The sequence below is a fragment of the Glandiceps talaboti genome, chromosome 16, assembly GCF_964340395.1.
Source record: "Glandiceps talaboti chromosome 16, keGlaTala1.1, whole genome shotgun sequence".
In the NCBI taxonomy this organism is placed as follows: Eukaryota; Metazoa; Hemichordata; class Enteropneusta; family Spengelidae; genus Glandiceps; species Glandiceps talaboti.
Window position 1 is genome coordinate 337,621 of NC_135564.1, and position 17,140 is coordinate 354,760.

Here is a 17,140-nt window from a genome sequence, read left to right on the forward strand (position 1 = left end):
CCAGCAGTATTTTCATGTGTCTACCATCATGTTTTTACATTGCATCGATCATAGTGGTGTGACCACTACAATTTTGAACATGGTTTACATCATATATAAACATAGCGATGTCACACTTGTGAATGTTTATTTAGGGAGAGGAGGAGGGAGTTTTTTCCTAAACCAACAAAGTTCATTTATTGAGCTTGTGCGACTTTGTGCAATCGTCCCCTAAAGGAGTGCTTGTGCAGTGTGAAATGATCAAAACTTTAATGGTTTGTCTGAGTATGAGCCAAACAGACCATGTTGACAAAAAAGTCATTATATATTAATAAAGTGTTTGACAGTAAAAGTGTTTGACAGTAAAAGTGTTTGACAGTAAAAGCTAAAATGTCATAACATAAAAGTCAATGTAATCTACAAGAATCAAATATCCAGTTTCTAACTACAACTACCGGTAGTAGTTTTAGTAACTTCTCATAAAATCTATCAAATGTAAGCTTATACTTTTAACACAAGTCAAATGTATTAACTCATGTGTATTCTCATATTTTATATACCAAATCAAATCTTTCTTTAAGAAAACAACTACTTCTTTGTAATCAATTGCCTGCAACTACATGTATTTTATATTTTTATTATGTAATATTTCAGACTAAAGTTGATGACTTAATTTGAAGCATGGGCCAAATGTCCAGTTGTAGACAAAATACAGTAAATCATAAATTTTTAACTTGCAGTACCACCATCATACTTCTAATGTTCAGCTGACTTGTTTATACAATGTCCGCTTGTCTCCCTTTAAAAGTCATAGCCCAACATCCATCCCCCATCCCCCATCCCCATCCCCATCCCCCATCCCCATGCCAATCCCACTCCATATACAATAGCATGCACACTGCTTGAAAAGACAATCTCCTCTGGGCATTCTAAAATTGGAATGAAACGAGAATGAGTGGGCAGAAGTCTGGACAAAATTCCAATTTGCTTACCACAACAGTATTGGAATGCAAGTCAAATGATGGTGGCTGTAACATTAGCAGGTTGGGATGTAAAACAGAATAAAACAAACATTTCCCTATCATCCTTGATGCATAACTAGTAACTATGAAGGAGTAATCTGAGGTGGAAAAAACATCCTTTTCCTATCTTTCCACTATAAATAATCTTGCTAAATAGACCTATACAATATTGTATTGTTTTTTATGGTTTTCTTCTTCTACATCCTATGAAAGTGGCACATTTATGTTTCCATTTATGATTCCATGTATCCAGAAATAACATCCAAAACTGACCAAATAACAGACACTAAATATAATCGGCAAATAACTTCTGAATATTAATAGCACCATAAATCACTTGCTAGTTTCAATATATAATATTTTCCTAACTTTCTCCCTGATAGAGTTCATTCTATAAGATACATGTATGTGACCTGTAGTATATCTAAATACATGCTAATAGTGATCTGAAAGATGGTCCAAAGATGACAAAACTTTCTTTGTCCTGAAAGCTTCATGTTGTCTGTTTTATGTCGAAATTGGAGTAAACTTTTTTAAAAATACAATGACAAAGTAAAATACATCATATAAACAATCATTTCAAGGCCTGATTTGTGTTTGAAGGACAGTACGCATACACGCACGCACGCACGCATGTGTGCACACACACACACACACACACACACACACACATGAATACATTAACAATGAAATGAAGGAATGGATACATCAGTAACATACAAATATTGAATTATCATGAGTTTTGAATTCTGTAATCTCGAGCTCCTTGGGTTACAAAATCTATCAGCCTTGGTAATTCAAGATGAAATCATGTAACATGCAACAAATACTACAACCATGTTACAAATAATGTAGATTTTATAACATGGTAATGGTTTATATGCCATCTGCTGCTATATCAAGTTTTTCTAGAGGATAAAATATCTACACAAGTGTTTTCGTTAAAGGTTTGGGAACCCAATTAAACTGTGGAGAAAATATGGCAAAACTTACACACATTTCTATACTTTGTACTGTAAGTATAATTTTGGTGAGCAACCCCATAAAATATTTCAAGAACTCAAGTAGATTTAACTACTCAACTGTACAAAATATACAATGCAATAATATAACAGTAATCAATGAAGACTGTGTATTATTTTATTACTACCTATAATACAGTAATACACTGCAACTATTCCAAAATAAATGTGTTGCTAAAAATGTCTTAATATATCACCTCAGAACAGGGATTGAATTAGAAATCTACTCTTAGAAGTCAGTTTAGCCAAGTGAACTGTTTTAGCTACAATTTTCTGTTGATTTTCATTGGACTATCATCAGACTACCATCTTGTAAATTTGGTACTCTAAATATGTTTACTAGACTATGTGTCTGCTGACTGAATTGGTAGTCTAGATACAATGTTTACAAGTCTATGTGCCCTGGACTACTCTAATTTCAAGTCCTGACGGAGACTTACTTGAAAAGAACTTTGCCAAAAATAGGACTACACAGAGTATATAATATACAGAATGTGAAATATGTAAATAAGTCAAACTAGTCCTTTATTACCAGTTAATATGCAAGTACTGGTGCAACTTCTACATTCCAAAATATAATATCAATTCTTATAGTACTATAAAATTCACCTCAGGATTAGCTTGGTAAACTGTATATTGTATCACTGAATTCATCATCACTAATCTTGTCAGCCATTTTTATGAACATTTTCCCACCAAAAATGCAAAACAATACTTACTATACCACAATATCATATTTGCTACACAATCTTTTTTTACATATTGACTGTTTTCTACCATGGATACATATTTTCTGAGTTTTGTAAAGCACACTGAGGTTGCTTAATATGCTGTTAAAGTTTGTATTATCATTATTAGTAGAAGCAAAGTCAAGGTATATGGACCTATTGCAATCAGTCTATAGGCTCAGCTGAATATATTACATGTTATTTCTTGCACCAGGGTTTGATAATATATACATCTTACTTGACATTTGAGGAATACCTAGCTTAGAAATGTATTATTTTGATTACATGCCAAATAAACATTTATATGTGAAATGTATATTGATTTGTCAAATAATATTTGTTCATACAAATTGGCAAAAACAATATCTAGCAAAATCAGAATTTTTAATGGAGTACTATTTATTCAGTCTTCTTGACTTTGGGTAAAATGTTCACCTAATCCTACATACCAACTATTGTGGATGTTCCTGTCAGAAACAATAGCAAGATAGCATGACTGCATGTGTACATTCACAACACATAAGAAAGTCATTTTCAAAGACATGGAATAATGGCTAGTACCTGACAATTCAACAGTGACAACAATGACAAGTAAATAAACAAAATTTACTTCTATATCCCCTTTTTTCATTTAGAATATGAAAGTAAAATAAACCGAGTGTTTCAATTTCACTAAGTTTATTTGAAATCTTGGTTTTGTTACTATCTCTGTATAGTTACTGGTAGGTTATAATCATGTGTAAAGTTTGTGTAATTACATTTTTATGGTGATGTGATCTGTTCAACACAAAAAAATGACATTACAATTTAATATATGTCATACTTTTGAAAAAAATTCAAAAGCACTTAAGCAGACCAATTTGTTGATTTCAACAACAAATTCTTAGTCTTGTTAAAACATATTAATATTTCAAATATTCAATGAGTTCAAAGATACAAATAAGGAAAGAATAACATTACTGATTTGTATTTAAATGTTTTGATAAATTATTTTCTTGTCTTTCAGATAATATGCATTTGTTCTGAAAAAGTTGGTACTGTATTTCAGAGATTGACTATGATTCAAATAGTAAAACAAGGAATGTTGTTAGCAATTTGAATCTACAGGGACCTCATCTAATTGTTTTTCTCTTACTGAGATTCATCAATGATGTAAATGTAATCTAATTTGACAGTAAATATGTTCACCATGCTTAATGCAGATTAGCTCTGTTATTAATACATAGTAGTTGATAGAACCATTGATCTAAGATAATCACATTTCAACAAAATTAGGTGGGAAACTATATGGATAAATGTGTTACACACTATACCTTCATGGTGATTAAGAAATGAACACTTCCACATGAAAAATTCAACATTACCAATCTGCAATTTGTACAAAACTACATCCTTCACAAATTATACCATTTATACCACATCTCTCTCAGATCAAAGTTTATCATAATATACAAAGTATAAAACAAACTTTAGCCTGCAATAACATGATTACAGAAAATGTCAGCTGATATGTTATAGAGTACTACTAATATGTTATAGAGTACTACTAATAATAGTAATATGTTATAGAGTACTACTAATATGTTATAGAGTACTACTAATATGTTATAGAGTACTACTAATATGTTATAGAGAACTACTAATATGTTATAGAGTACTACTAATATGTTATAGAGAACTACTAATATGTTATAGAGTACTACTAATATGTTATAGAGTACTACTAATAATAGTAATATGTTATAGAGTACTACTAATATGTTATAGAGTACTACTAATATGTCATAGAGTACTACTACTATGTTATAGAGTACTACTAATATGTCATAGAGTACTACTACTATGTTATAGAGTACTACTAATAATAGTAATATGTCATAGAGAACTACTAATATGTTATAGAGAACTACTAATATGTTATAGAGAACTACTAATATGTTATAGAGAACTACTAATATGTTATAGAGTACTACTAATATGTTATAGAGTACTACTAATATGTTATAGAGTACTACTAATATGTTATAGAGTACTACTAATATGTTATAGAGTACTACTAATATGTTATAGAGTACTACTAATATGTTATAGAGTACTACTAATATGTTATAGAGTACTACTAATAATAGTAATATGTTATAGAGTACTACTAATATGTTATAGAGTACTACTAATATGTTATAGAGTACTACTAATATGTTATAGAGTACTACTAATATGTTATAGAGTACTACTAATATGTTAACATTGCTAATCTTTTCAATAATCTGCATTATCCATAAATGAAGTCTGTGCTTCTAGTTGATGTACATTCTCACTATCTGATGTAGCTGTCTCACCAGTTACTTCCACTACATCATATGCACAATAGTCTTCCAGACCAAGCTTAGAACACAGCCAGCCATAAAATCCTTTCTCAAAATCTTTGAAATCTCTTTTCCATGATGTTAAAAACCAGGAAATCTGGATAACAGCTGCATACAGAGCTATTGCAAGTGTCAGAATTACAATGACGGGAGGGTAAAAAATTATCAACACCGGACACAATAAAATTCTATAGCCAAAGCCTTTGTCATCATAAAAATGTACAAAAATATTATACCAAGTAATGGTTCCAAGGTAGCCAGCAACTACAAATGATGCAATAAATGCAACAGGTACACATATGAAACTGAATAATACAATATGGATGCCTTTATCAAATCCCCAAACACAGTCCTCGGGTGTATCTTCATGTGTCAATGCTCGTAAGTTGTCCTCAGACATTGTCACGTGGATAATCTCACTGGATTTATGTCCACGTCGTAACGTACCAACCATTGTAATATTCTTACCACCAATAGATGATGTTGTTGTGTTGAGGGTATCTCTACTTGGACTGTGTTCTAACACTGTAATCTGATTGCTATCCATACTGGTATCTTTCAGTGGTTCTAATTGGACATCACAGTCCATACTGTTATCTTTCAGTGGCTCCAATTGGATGTCACAGTCCATACTGGTATCTTTCAGTGGTTCTAATTGGACGTCACATTCACTCACAACATGTGCATTATCTATACTACTACTACTACCTCCACCACTCTCTTCTCTTTCACTGTTCATCTCTCTGGCTGAACTTGACTCAGGATCAATATTTTTACTTTTTTCTCTTGCCTTTGGCATCTTGATTTTCTAATATGCGTTTTTTTTCTTCTTTTCAGCCTAGATAATGATAAATCATAATACCATATTAATTATTATTACATTTTTTATTTGTTTATTGAAATATTCATGTATACATATCTATTGAAAATATAATCATGCATTCAATTTCATGATTTTCAAGATAAGATATTCAGAATTCATGATATGTCATGAATTATTAAAATTGCAATGATATTGATAGTGCAGACGGACTTATGAATAATTTATTACACTACAATGTTCCTACACATGTAGTCATTGGTCAGAGTCAAATCACATGACCCTCTTTAAATAGACTATTGCCTGTGTAGTCATATTGCCCATGTGTTCAGAGACTATTGCCCTTGGCTATTGGCACTATTGGCCGGCACTATTGGAGTTATTTTGACTGTCGTACATCTATTCTGTGCATGTTTTCCAGTGTTGTGTGCGCCAGATGACAAAGTTACTACACTGTGACACACAAGCATATTTCTTGTAAATATTTGAATAAATATAAAAACAAATGAGCTGTGGAGACACTTGAACTCCTACAAATAATGCCATGTCTGCATTCTATGGTTATCTACAAGAACAATTTGGAAATACACCATGAAAGGGAAACTTTTTTTGGATCGGTGACGAATGGTGATGGACATTGAGTGGACATGTGAATGAGGGACAAATGAGTGGATGGTGTAATAAAATTCTTGCTACCTGCAATACAATTCTACGCATCACTGTGGAGTCAAATGGAACGAAATCGCTCAACAATGCATTCTAATGTCGACAACTACACTTCCGGTCGGCTATGCTAATACACAGGAATGTTACTTTCCCATTTTCAGTTGTAGACATCTCTTGTAATTTTGCTCTGGAAAGATACTGTACATATTTAAATGAGCTTAAAACTTGCGTTTATCTTATTTGTTACAAATTAAACTGTTTGGAAGAAACATTCATGTGTATTGACATAGGCGACCAGAAGTGTAGGTGTCGACAAATGCAAGCGCGGTCGCAAGACTGCTTTCCATTTGACTCCTTAGCGATGCATAGAATTGTATTGCAGATAGCAAGAATTAATAACACATGCACGAGGGCAATATCACAATTTAGTGCTTGCCCTCAGGCTGGCACTCTTTACGAAAACCTTTATGATGCCCAAGTTGATTTTGGTAAAGAGTGCCAACCCTTGTGCAGTCACTAAATTGTGATGTTGCCCTCACTGGCATGTGTTATTTGACTGAAAGACAAATATAAAGGTAGCATTATCATTTGATGAAGTACTAATAAATTTGATGGATTCTGGACAATCATGGGGTTAGTTGTATGAGTGGGAACCCAGGTGATGAATGAAGGCCTATATATGCACTATCTTTATCAACATTCTTTAGTCACTTTGAACATGTGTACTCATCAATGACTCATTTCTTATCACTTGTTTCTATGTGGTGTATTTCCTTTCACTACTACTACCAGCCTTGAAAGTTAAGAGTTCAATCAAGGTTTCTGAATCTGTTATAATACATTATAATATATTTTTTCCCCAAGTTTATTTTCTGTAATGATTCAATGATTGTTTACCTTGCAACCCACTCCCCCACCAACCCCCCACCTGACCACAACATTACTGTAAACATCAAACCCATGTGATATAGAGGTCTAGCTCAGACAAGTGCATGTATTAAACATGTTGAAATTGGTTAGACTTCAACAACAATGATAATGATACAACCTATTTCCAATTTTGTATCAGCTGCCACTATTTCATATAACAATACCAGCAGTGTGCGACAAGTGAATGACCGATACTCGTGTTGTTTATGCATGTATACTTACATAACTCACATAACCATGTGTTGTACAAAGAAATATAAATTTCTGTAGCATCAACGCAGATTCGACATAATATTTTATCACCACACCTAGCACCTGTCCCATGAACGTCCGCCACTGCACTTTCATGGACACACTTGTCACAATTTTATATTATGTAGTGAAAGTGAAGGTTAACTGATTGAAACAGATATCGAAATTACGAAAGGAACGACATACCTGTTGTTACAGCGTCAACCACTACATGTGGCTTGATAAGTAGTTACTCAGCTTTAGGACATTCTGCTCCGATCTCCTGTAAAAAATGGCACTGCATTGATATTTTCCATTGACGAGCCACACCGACCACGCCGAAACCCACCAAGACCCAGTAGACTCTCTTCCTTCAGCAGCGGAAGTTTCACAAAGAACTTCCTATGTTTCGGGTAGCTTCCATTTGAAATATGACGAATATTAAAAATTGAATACGTCAAATATTATTTCTGCTATTCCAATAAACATTCGTAAACAACGTTTACACGTTTCACTATCATTTTCCGCATAATAAAATAGGTGATATTTTCAAATAGATAAACAAACGATTTTGTCCCTCGTTATCATGCCTTCTCCAACCCGTAGTATTTTAGATTCGCCCAACCTTGGGCATCCGGGCATCGAAAATCATGGCGGAGGAAGAAGAGGGCATCTCATGGAGAGCGCAAGATCAACAATCGGTAAAACTTTATCAACAGTGTACTTTTATTGAAGTGAAACGTAATTTCCGAATTCTAAAAATACTACAGTATAGTTTGAGCTGTCGTTTGTGTTCTTTATAGTTACGGCTATGATAGAAAATGGGAAATGCATACACGTTGGTGATCTGAAGTTGTGCTGCAGTCAGTGCATGCAGATCAGTAGTAAATTCGCAGTGATCACGTAGACCGCACATGCTATTTTGTTGTTCGACACTTTTATTTGTTTACATGTACATTTCGTCTGAACTTTTATTCTTTTATTCGTCTGCCCAACAGACAACTGCTTTTATCGTTGGTAGTGACACTTTTGGGGATGCAAGTTTCGATCAGAGTAAGTCATTTGCTTTGTTACATTTGTAATGGTGTAAACGTATGTACAAGTTGATGTTTAGTTTGCGTAAGTCGTAACGTTCACACTGTACTGTGTGTGTTCATTTGTCGGTCAATATCCATATCCTATCTGCAGTATTAGCTATTCCGCTCTTATGTATCTCGGTTCTCCGCTTTGGGTTTTTGCAAACCCCGTAAGTAAATAATGAGTAAAATATAAAAAAGTATTGCAAATAAAAACAAAGCTACGTATACGGTATACGGTAGAGTTCAATCCATGTCATGCATGTGTTGTCGTTACGTTCCGGGGGGGGGGGGGGGGGGTTCCGAACGCCAGTTACTTGTTTTGAGTGTAAATACATGTATTTGAAGGCTTATGCTTTCTTGCTGTGTCCAGACGAATTCTAAAATTCCTATCCCACGATCGTGAAAAACACGATGGGTTTCAGTAATTACGTCATTCCTATTTTTGTATAGGGGTACTCCCCATATCCTAAGGGCAGCATCTATGATTTTCGAATTTACAGTTGGTGTTTTGGTGTTCAAAAAAATATGTGATGAAAGTCAGTTTTGCACAATTGTCTCGTAAATGAATTATTTGATTGTTGAATAGCATGTTATATTCGCTTTTTAGATTGTTGTCCTTCCTTGCCAACACATAAGAACAACTGATAAAAGAGTAGTCCTTGCAGATGGAGTAAGTCCCAACTCAATTCTGACATTGCCCCTCCTTCTTCTACACCATCCTGCAAAAACTTGTGTAACAAGTATCACATACAAAATAACTAAAATGACTAAAAATTTTGAAATAGGAACTTTTCAGTATTTCAAACCACCTTCTTTATATATGCGAATGTACACTGCCATATTAACTATGCCATAGGTGTACAAAAGTTGGTCAAGGAAGGTAATTTGAGCTAAGGAAATTTTTGCTCATTTGCGCAGGGACTATTGCATGTAGTCAAAGAGATGTGAAATGATTAAATAGTCAATCAGTTGCCAATATTTGACAGCTGAGTCTCATAATTCTGTGATATTAGGCATAGCTGGGGTAGTACAAGTTTGTTGTACAGCTCTTTGCAGGATAGAGAAGGAAAAGGGACCATGTCAGAATCGAGTCCTGATGTACTCTGTCTGCAAGCAGGAATAATGAAAGAGGTTCTAGTCTAATTTGAATCAATAGATCATGATCTAACCATCAAAACAGTACAAATGATTTATACAGTAATTGATATAAAAATTTGTAAGGACAGCTTTTCAGATTTGAATAATGTAAATTCAGAAGTACAAACAGTATCTGAGACAGAGAGATGCTGTTATTTTCTTCTTGATGGCTCTGACCAATGCTAAACAGTGGTCTGTCATCATATCTGAGGTGATATTTATTAATGTCTTTGCAGTGTGTTCACAGTGGAGTTTGAAATGAAACATAATATCACAGTGCAAGCATGACTATATTTTTAATGTATTATGAATATATTCAGTTGCAAATTAGAGCTCTTGAGTTTCACACTTGGTTTATAATTGTCTTGTGGATAATTATGGACTGTATAGAGTCACTGCTAACACCAGTTGGTGATGTCAGCATTCCAAAACGTATCTTCTTAAATTTACCCCTTGTAGTAGACTTTCCAGGCAATGGTGATCTGAAAATTGAAGCATCAAGTCCACCACCAACAGGACAGGGTGGAAACCAGAGACATCTTGTAAGAGCTAACAGTAGCAATGCATCTATGTCACATACTGAAAGTGCTTCATCCTTACAACTTACAGGTAAGTAAAGTTTTGGTAAAGTTTATTGCAAAGTGTGGGAGCCTTGACATTCCTACCGTGTTAGTATGCAAATTGCATATACAGTGTAGTATTACACAATGTCACTTCGTTTTGTATTGTTCAACAAAAGCCAAGGATAACAGTACCTCTGATGTGCAGCTCCAGCAAGACATTGACCGCAATGTTTGATGCTGTGCAACCTGTTTTAAAGTTAACAGAATTGTCCAAGGGTCTAGCAGCTAGACTAGAATGTCAATATATTCAACAGTTTGGGAAAACATGAACAAGGGTTCCAAATTACTTACAAGTAACATTTCACCTGTTGAAGTTGACAACCTTTGTCAAACATTACTAGATGTAAAGTCTTTGTCAAACATTACTAGATGTAAAGCCAGTAAAACAGACAGTTTGACAAAGCCTGTCAATCTAACAGGCCAAAATGTCACCTGTAAGTAATTTGAACCGTGGTTGTTTAACAAGAACTGTTTATTACTTGGAACATTTCTAGTTTCACACCTAACTTACCATTACAAGGATCAGTGTGCCTGCTAAGCCCATTTGACTTACCACTGCACTGTTACACACCAATTTCTTATGACTCACTAACAATGAGATTGAGATTGCCTCCTCAACTCAACACTTTCTCCTTTTACATCAATGATAACATTTGCAATTCCTTTGTAGATGATGATGATGATGATACCACTAACGTAAGAAATTACAGAGATAAAAGACGTAGTGCTCATACAGCTGCTGAACAAAAACGAAGAGATGCAATCAAGGTAAGATAAAGAACTGAAGACAAGAAACTTACCACGATTTTTACTTTGAACAATGAACAATATGTAGACAATTGTGTTAATGTTGACTCAAAAATATCAAAATAATTAAAAGCAATAAAGCAATGATTATATTTATTGGATATAACAATTTATTTGACTCAAGATAGAGTAGTTTAATGCGATATCATCATCAGAGGTATTCACATAAACCATTGTAGGAAATCCCCAACATGGCCAAACACATATCAAATCAGAGGTATTCACATAAACCATTGTAGGAAATCCCCACCATGACCAAACACATATCAAATCAGAGGTATTCACATAAACCATTGTAGGAAATCCCCACCATGACCAAACACATATCAAATCAGATGTATTCACATAAACCATTGTAGGAAATCCCCAACATGGCCAGACACTATCAAATGCATAGGGCTTCTTTTCAAGATTTCAAAGTTGAATAAGTTACCAAGATGTTATTTTATCACCCATAGTCATATGTGAGTCGATAGCAGTAATCAATACAGTGTACTAAGGGCAGAAATAAACCTGACTGCACATTTCCTTTAATTCCCAATAAATTGCTACCATAGGTTTTCATATCACGAAACCTCAAAGTACATGTGTAAATTAGACAACTGTTGTATATTCAAAAAGAAACAAATCTTGGTCATCACATCATAATGTATCACCACTATACTAACATGTTATGTTGATTTCCTTCACACAGAAAGGTTATGAAGACCTACAGAATATTGTACCTACATGTCAACAAGCAGACACTGTAGGTTCACAAAAACTTAGTAAAGCTGCCATCCTACAGAGATCCATTGATTACATCAAGTTCCTTGGACAACAGAAAAAGAAACAAGAAGATGATCTCAGTGCACTCAGGAAAGAAGTCATGGCACTTAAAATTATGAAGGCGTGAGTTTGGTGTATTATGACAGTATCTATTCATTCATATAGGGTTATTCATTGTGAATAATCAAGAGATTGAGATTACAATATCTTTCTTCTCATTAACCCCAAGCCCTATTCTTTCATTGTTGAATATACCAGCAGTAAAAATGCATCATTTGGAGTCATGATGGGTGAATGGTTAGAGTGGTTGGTTTGGAATCGGCAGGTTGCAGGTTCAAATCTCATCTCTGCCATTTGTTTCTGAATGGCTAAAGTCCTTAGGCAATATTTGAACCATGATTGTGGTTCAGTCAACCCAGCTTTATAATTAGGGACCTGGTAGGATAGAGGTTGTGATGTGCTAATAAATGCTGCAATGGATTGTATGCTCACCAGGGAGTTGAGGAAATATAAATGGCTGTTGTGCTGCCATTAATCCATGCCGGGGTAATAATTGTGAACGCCTCAGGAGAAAAGGCACAAAATAAATGCACATCATTAGTCATACTTTATATTAGATGAATGCTTGTTAGTCGCCCCCACAGACTTGGCTATCTGGCTTGAAAATGTCATTCACTCGATCTGTCAAACCAGTAAGTCAGGTCACTCCCAGATGATATTGTTTGAAGTATAATAATTGGAATCTCTCTGTCCTATTATTTCATTCCAGCAATTATGAACAGATAGTGAAGGCACATCAAAATACACCGGCTAGTGGAAGAAATCAAATATCAGATGAAGTCAAATTTCAAGTGGTAGGTTGTTTTCATCCTTTCACAGTTCAAAGGCAAATATTCCAGTCAGTACTTAGTAGTAATTGATTAGCATAAGTATTTTCACAATCATAGCTAATATTTTCAGAAGAATCCAGTGCCTAAATCTGTATACCAGGGGATATTTGTTTGTACACAACAAACTACAAGATGGGAAAACAGGATTAAATTCTTATCGGCATTATAAAGAAAATGACATTTTAAAACCCTTTGCAAGCAGCACTGTTTTAATTGAGTTTCAGATCTCACCTCTAGATCTCACTAGGATCTTCCACCATTATTATGATAAAAGTGATGTGAAAGTAATTGAAACGCTGAAGAGTCAGGAGAAAAGCAGAACAGATTGACATTGGATTTGTTACTTACCAAATGTATTACAGATGTTATGGACACATTGTATTTGCCAATAAGAACACAAACACTGCATAGAAAGAGAGTGGAACATTTTCTGATACGTTATTCATAATATTGATTTCAAACTTGTCATCTTTCACCAGTTCAAAGCCATCATGGATGCCCAGTTCCAGTCATTTAATGCATCAATATCTGTGGCTAGTTTTGCTGAGTTGTCAGGTTGTGTGTTCCATTGGTTAGAAGAATGCTGCAAACCACAGGTACAGATAGTGGATCACAGATGGTAGCAAAAATGCTATGTAGTCATCACATAAAAACCTTTGGAATAAAATTTTATTTTGTGTCAGCCAGACATTGTTTTGTTCTGTATAAAGGAGTCAGAAAGCATGGGGTGTGAAATTTCTTTGTGTAGATTTTCCTTAACACTCCTTTCCTCTCCATGTTCAAGCCTACCAACAAAGTCACTGAAGTTCAAAATTTTAGCAACTCAAGGGGCTCAAGGGGAAAGGAGGGGGGGGGGGATTTTTGACAAGTGTTTTATAGTTTGAAACCATATCTTTACATTTTATTTGAAATTTTGCATGTTGCTGATATTTTCAGAGTGAAATTAGCAACTAAAATGACAAAGTGATGAAGCCCCATACTTTATATTTGAATACAGTGTACAAGGGTATATGATATTGGAAATTATTATATGGATGTGAACGTATTCATGTCCATGGAATTCTGCATTCACATAGATCATGGTCAATATTGATAGAAATGACATTAGATGCAATGACACTCACAGTTTTTTCTTCTCTTTTACAGGCTTTACGTGATTTGGTTCTTGGTGTTCTAAGAAATGTTAGTGTACAGCTTTATGGCAGCCAACCAACAACACTATAACATTTACATTTTACTTACTTTAAAAAACATTTCATGTGTTTTGTGTTTAAAAGGGGGGAAATCATGTTTAAAGAACACTTTGTATGAGTGTAAAAGAAATTATTCCAAACTTCTGTTTTGTAATGTACCTGCTTTTCTGAATGCATGACATTTGACACAACCGAATGAAAACTAAGAAGACAGTTTGTGTAGTTGAAAAATGCAGTCTGCCACTTTTCAGGGGGAGGGGGGTTATAAACAGTCATATCAGGGGCATTAATTTATTATATAGTCCACTTAATAACAAATATGTCTATGTCAAGGAAAGTGAGGTCATAGTTCAGCTGTCATTTTCTGTGTTCTACAAAATTGCCAAAATAGTATCCAAACAGAGTCTGCCAAGATGCAAAGGACTGTTGGTTTCTTATAGTTTCAGTAATACCGAATCTGAAGAGATCATCAGGACAGCTCCATGGGTAACAAGACTAGATTATTTATGGTTGACAAGAATGTGACAAGATTATTTACAACAGTTAATGTTTATGATACTGTATGTCCCCCAATGCAACATTTAAAATGGTAGCGGGCCTGTTGACTAGAAAATTAAATCACAGTAACCCTATATAACAAAGTATGAACTGTAGTCGCAACAAATTATCACCAATAGCAATACTGAATCTTTCACCAGACATATTGAAATGTACCGACGAGAAATCATTGAAATTTGAGTATTAATTTAAACAAATTTCAAAGCTCTTGTAGAAGTCATCTTTCGTGTCTCATCACAAAATCTGACTACTGATTCTTTTCTTGTTTTTCTTCTTTGTGTATTTGACACTTGGCCCATCATTTGAACACTTTGAAATACAGTTTGTTTCAGTCTCAGTCTATGATTTAGCCCAGACACTTGACTTGGCAATCTGGCTTGACAGTGTTGTTTACCAGATGAGCCAGTGTGTTGTGTCAGATAACCAAGTCTCCGGGATACCTGGGGATTTGAAAATTACAACCTTAAGAAATGTAATTAAATAAAGGATATTTTGTATATCCTTGACAAAATATCAGCAACGCACAAGATTTAGACAGTTACAAAATCAAAATTGTTGAATATTTCATTTATATGGTTAATTGTACCAAGTACAACTAATATTCAATCATATCTTACCTATTCTTAATCTCACTCCAAATAACAGATAGTTTGTGTTTACATGCTCAGTATATTGAAATGAGCTTCATAGTGAACACATATTGCCTGGCCTTGAGGGCTATAGCACCCGTTTATTACACCCGAGGGACTGTGAGTTACCAGAATCACATGCTATTTCCCAAGGCCGAAGGCCGAGGGAAATAGCATGTGATTCTAGTAACTCACAGTCACGAGGGGGTAATGAACGGGTGCTATAGCCCGAATATAGGCCTGGCAATATGTGTTTTATAATATACCTCATGCTGTGAACTCGCGGTGGCAGACGACATCATCAGAAGCTGCCATTTTGACCTGCTGTGAACTCACGGTGGTCACGTGACCATGTAATAGTTGATGGAACTATTTCCCTAGGGAAATAGTCATTCTATTTTCCTATCACGTGACTGATTCTAGCGAATCATGGCACCGCATTATCACTAGGTATATTATAATCATAAATATTGTCAGTGACAAAATCATCACAAGTTTCATCTGTTGCAAAAGAGAGAATTCATTTCAAATTGCATTCTATGGTGTGCTTGTAATGCACCTCCCATTATTGTGCCAATATTATGTATATTACTATTACACATTTTACGGTTCCAAGTTTTTAAGTGTTCATATGATATTAGTAGTAGTTTTCTGAGTGTGTCTTTCAAGATGCATATTCCATCTTATATACTTTAAACATACAAATTTGTGTACTAACCAATCCATAGAACAGTTTAGCAGCCATCTTGGATTATTCCTGTCAATCAGACAAGCTTTAAACCCATTTCTAAAACATTTATACTATTACTTCCATGCATCATACAGATGTGCTTTCATCCGTCAGATTGTGAACATCCCAAGAAATAGTATGTATCAACCATAAACACTAAGATGAAAATGCATCCTTTCAGCTCTGGTGCAAATGTGTTATAAAACCTATAGAATTACACTACAGAGTATTACCACAGATACTGTTATTGTTATGCAAAATGTAATTATATTCAAAAACTAATATTACTGGAATAAATGTCTATGAACACTCGTTCTGTCTTGTTCTTCTATCAACTCACATGTCATTTTCACCTTTTCTGCATATTATTGTTTAATTTTGTTTGATTTCAACAATAAAAACTGTAAATAATGCAAGTTTGTATGTTGTTGTACTTTCTGTTACAAAATATATGCATCATCAATAGCCAAGACTAATTCAATCATTGCAATGCTTTGAATCAATCCATGCTGGCATAATATCTGAAGAAAACAATAGTTAGGTCAATGTCTCCGATAGTTGGCGCCCTTGTACCAGCTAGTGTAACATTATAAGCTTTGTCCCTTTCTATTCGTATGCCCGTTCGTATTCTGTTCATATATGATTATTATCTTTCTATTCATATGATTATTTTTTAACTTCGATGTACTTTTGGTACATACATTAAATATAACAAGGCACTCATGTTATAATGCGTGTTATGTAGCTTATAGTTTTAAGAAGTAATTTACATAATTAATGGCTGTGGTAATAAGGCTATATCTTAAAGTAAGAATATAATTCAATTACATATATCAACCATAGTAAGCGCGGATGTCCTACAAGTCTGTTGGCATAGTACTTAGTTTTAATGAGTAATTTCAATCATTAATGGTTTTTGGTAATTATACTATATATTAAGAATGCAAGTTTCAAATTCAACA

General features: G+C 34.3%; 2 protein-coding genes across 2 annotated transcripts; one reads left to right on the plus strand and one right to left on the minus strand.

Moving 5' to 3' along the window:
- Positions 1 to 4,822: 4,822 nt before the first annotated feature.
- LOC144447625 (transmembrane protein 169-like) lies at positions 4,823 to 8,125 on the minus strand. Its single transcript, XM_078137701.1, has 2 exons — positions 7,972 to 8,125; positions 4,823 to 5,955 (listed from the first exon to the last, which is right to left on the minus strand). The coding sequence occupies exon 2, from the start codon at positions 5,914 to 5,916 to the stop codon at positions 5,011 to 5,013; it is 906 nt and encodes a 301-aa protein (XP_077993827.1). The 5' UTR covers positions 5,917 to 5,955; positions 7,972 to 8,125; the 3' UTR covers positions 4,823 to 5,010.
- A 278-nt stretch (positions 8,126 to 8,403) lies between these two features.
- Positions 8,404 to 15,597, plus strand: LOC144447346 (max-like protein X). The gene is made up of 8 exons (XM_078137316.1): positions 8,404 to 8,465; positions 8,763 to 8,817; positions 10,440 to 10,589; positions 11,274 to 11,371; positions 12,105 to 12,301; positions 12,948 to 13,032; positions 13,548 to 13,664; positions 14,215 to 15,597. Exons 1-8 carry the CDS (start codon positions 8,415 to 8,417, stop codon positions 14,290 to 14,292), a joined length of 831 nt encoding a protein of 276 aa, XP_077993442.1. The 5' UTR covers positions 8,404 to 8,414; the 3' UTR covers positions 14,293 to 15,597.
- The last annotated feature ends 1,543 nt before the right edge of the window (positions 15,598 to 17,140 follow it).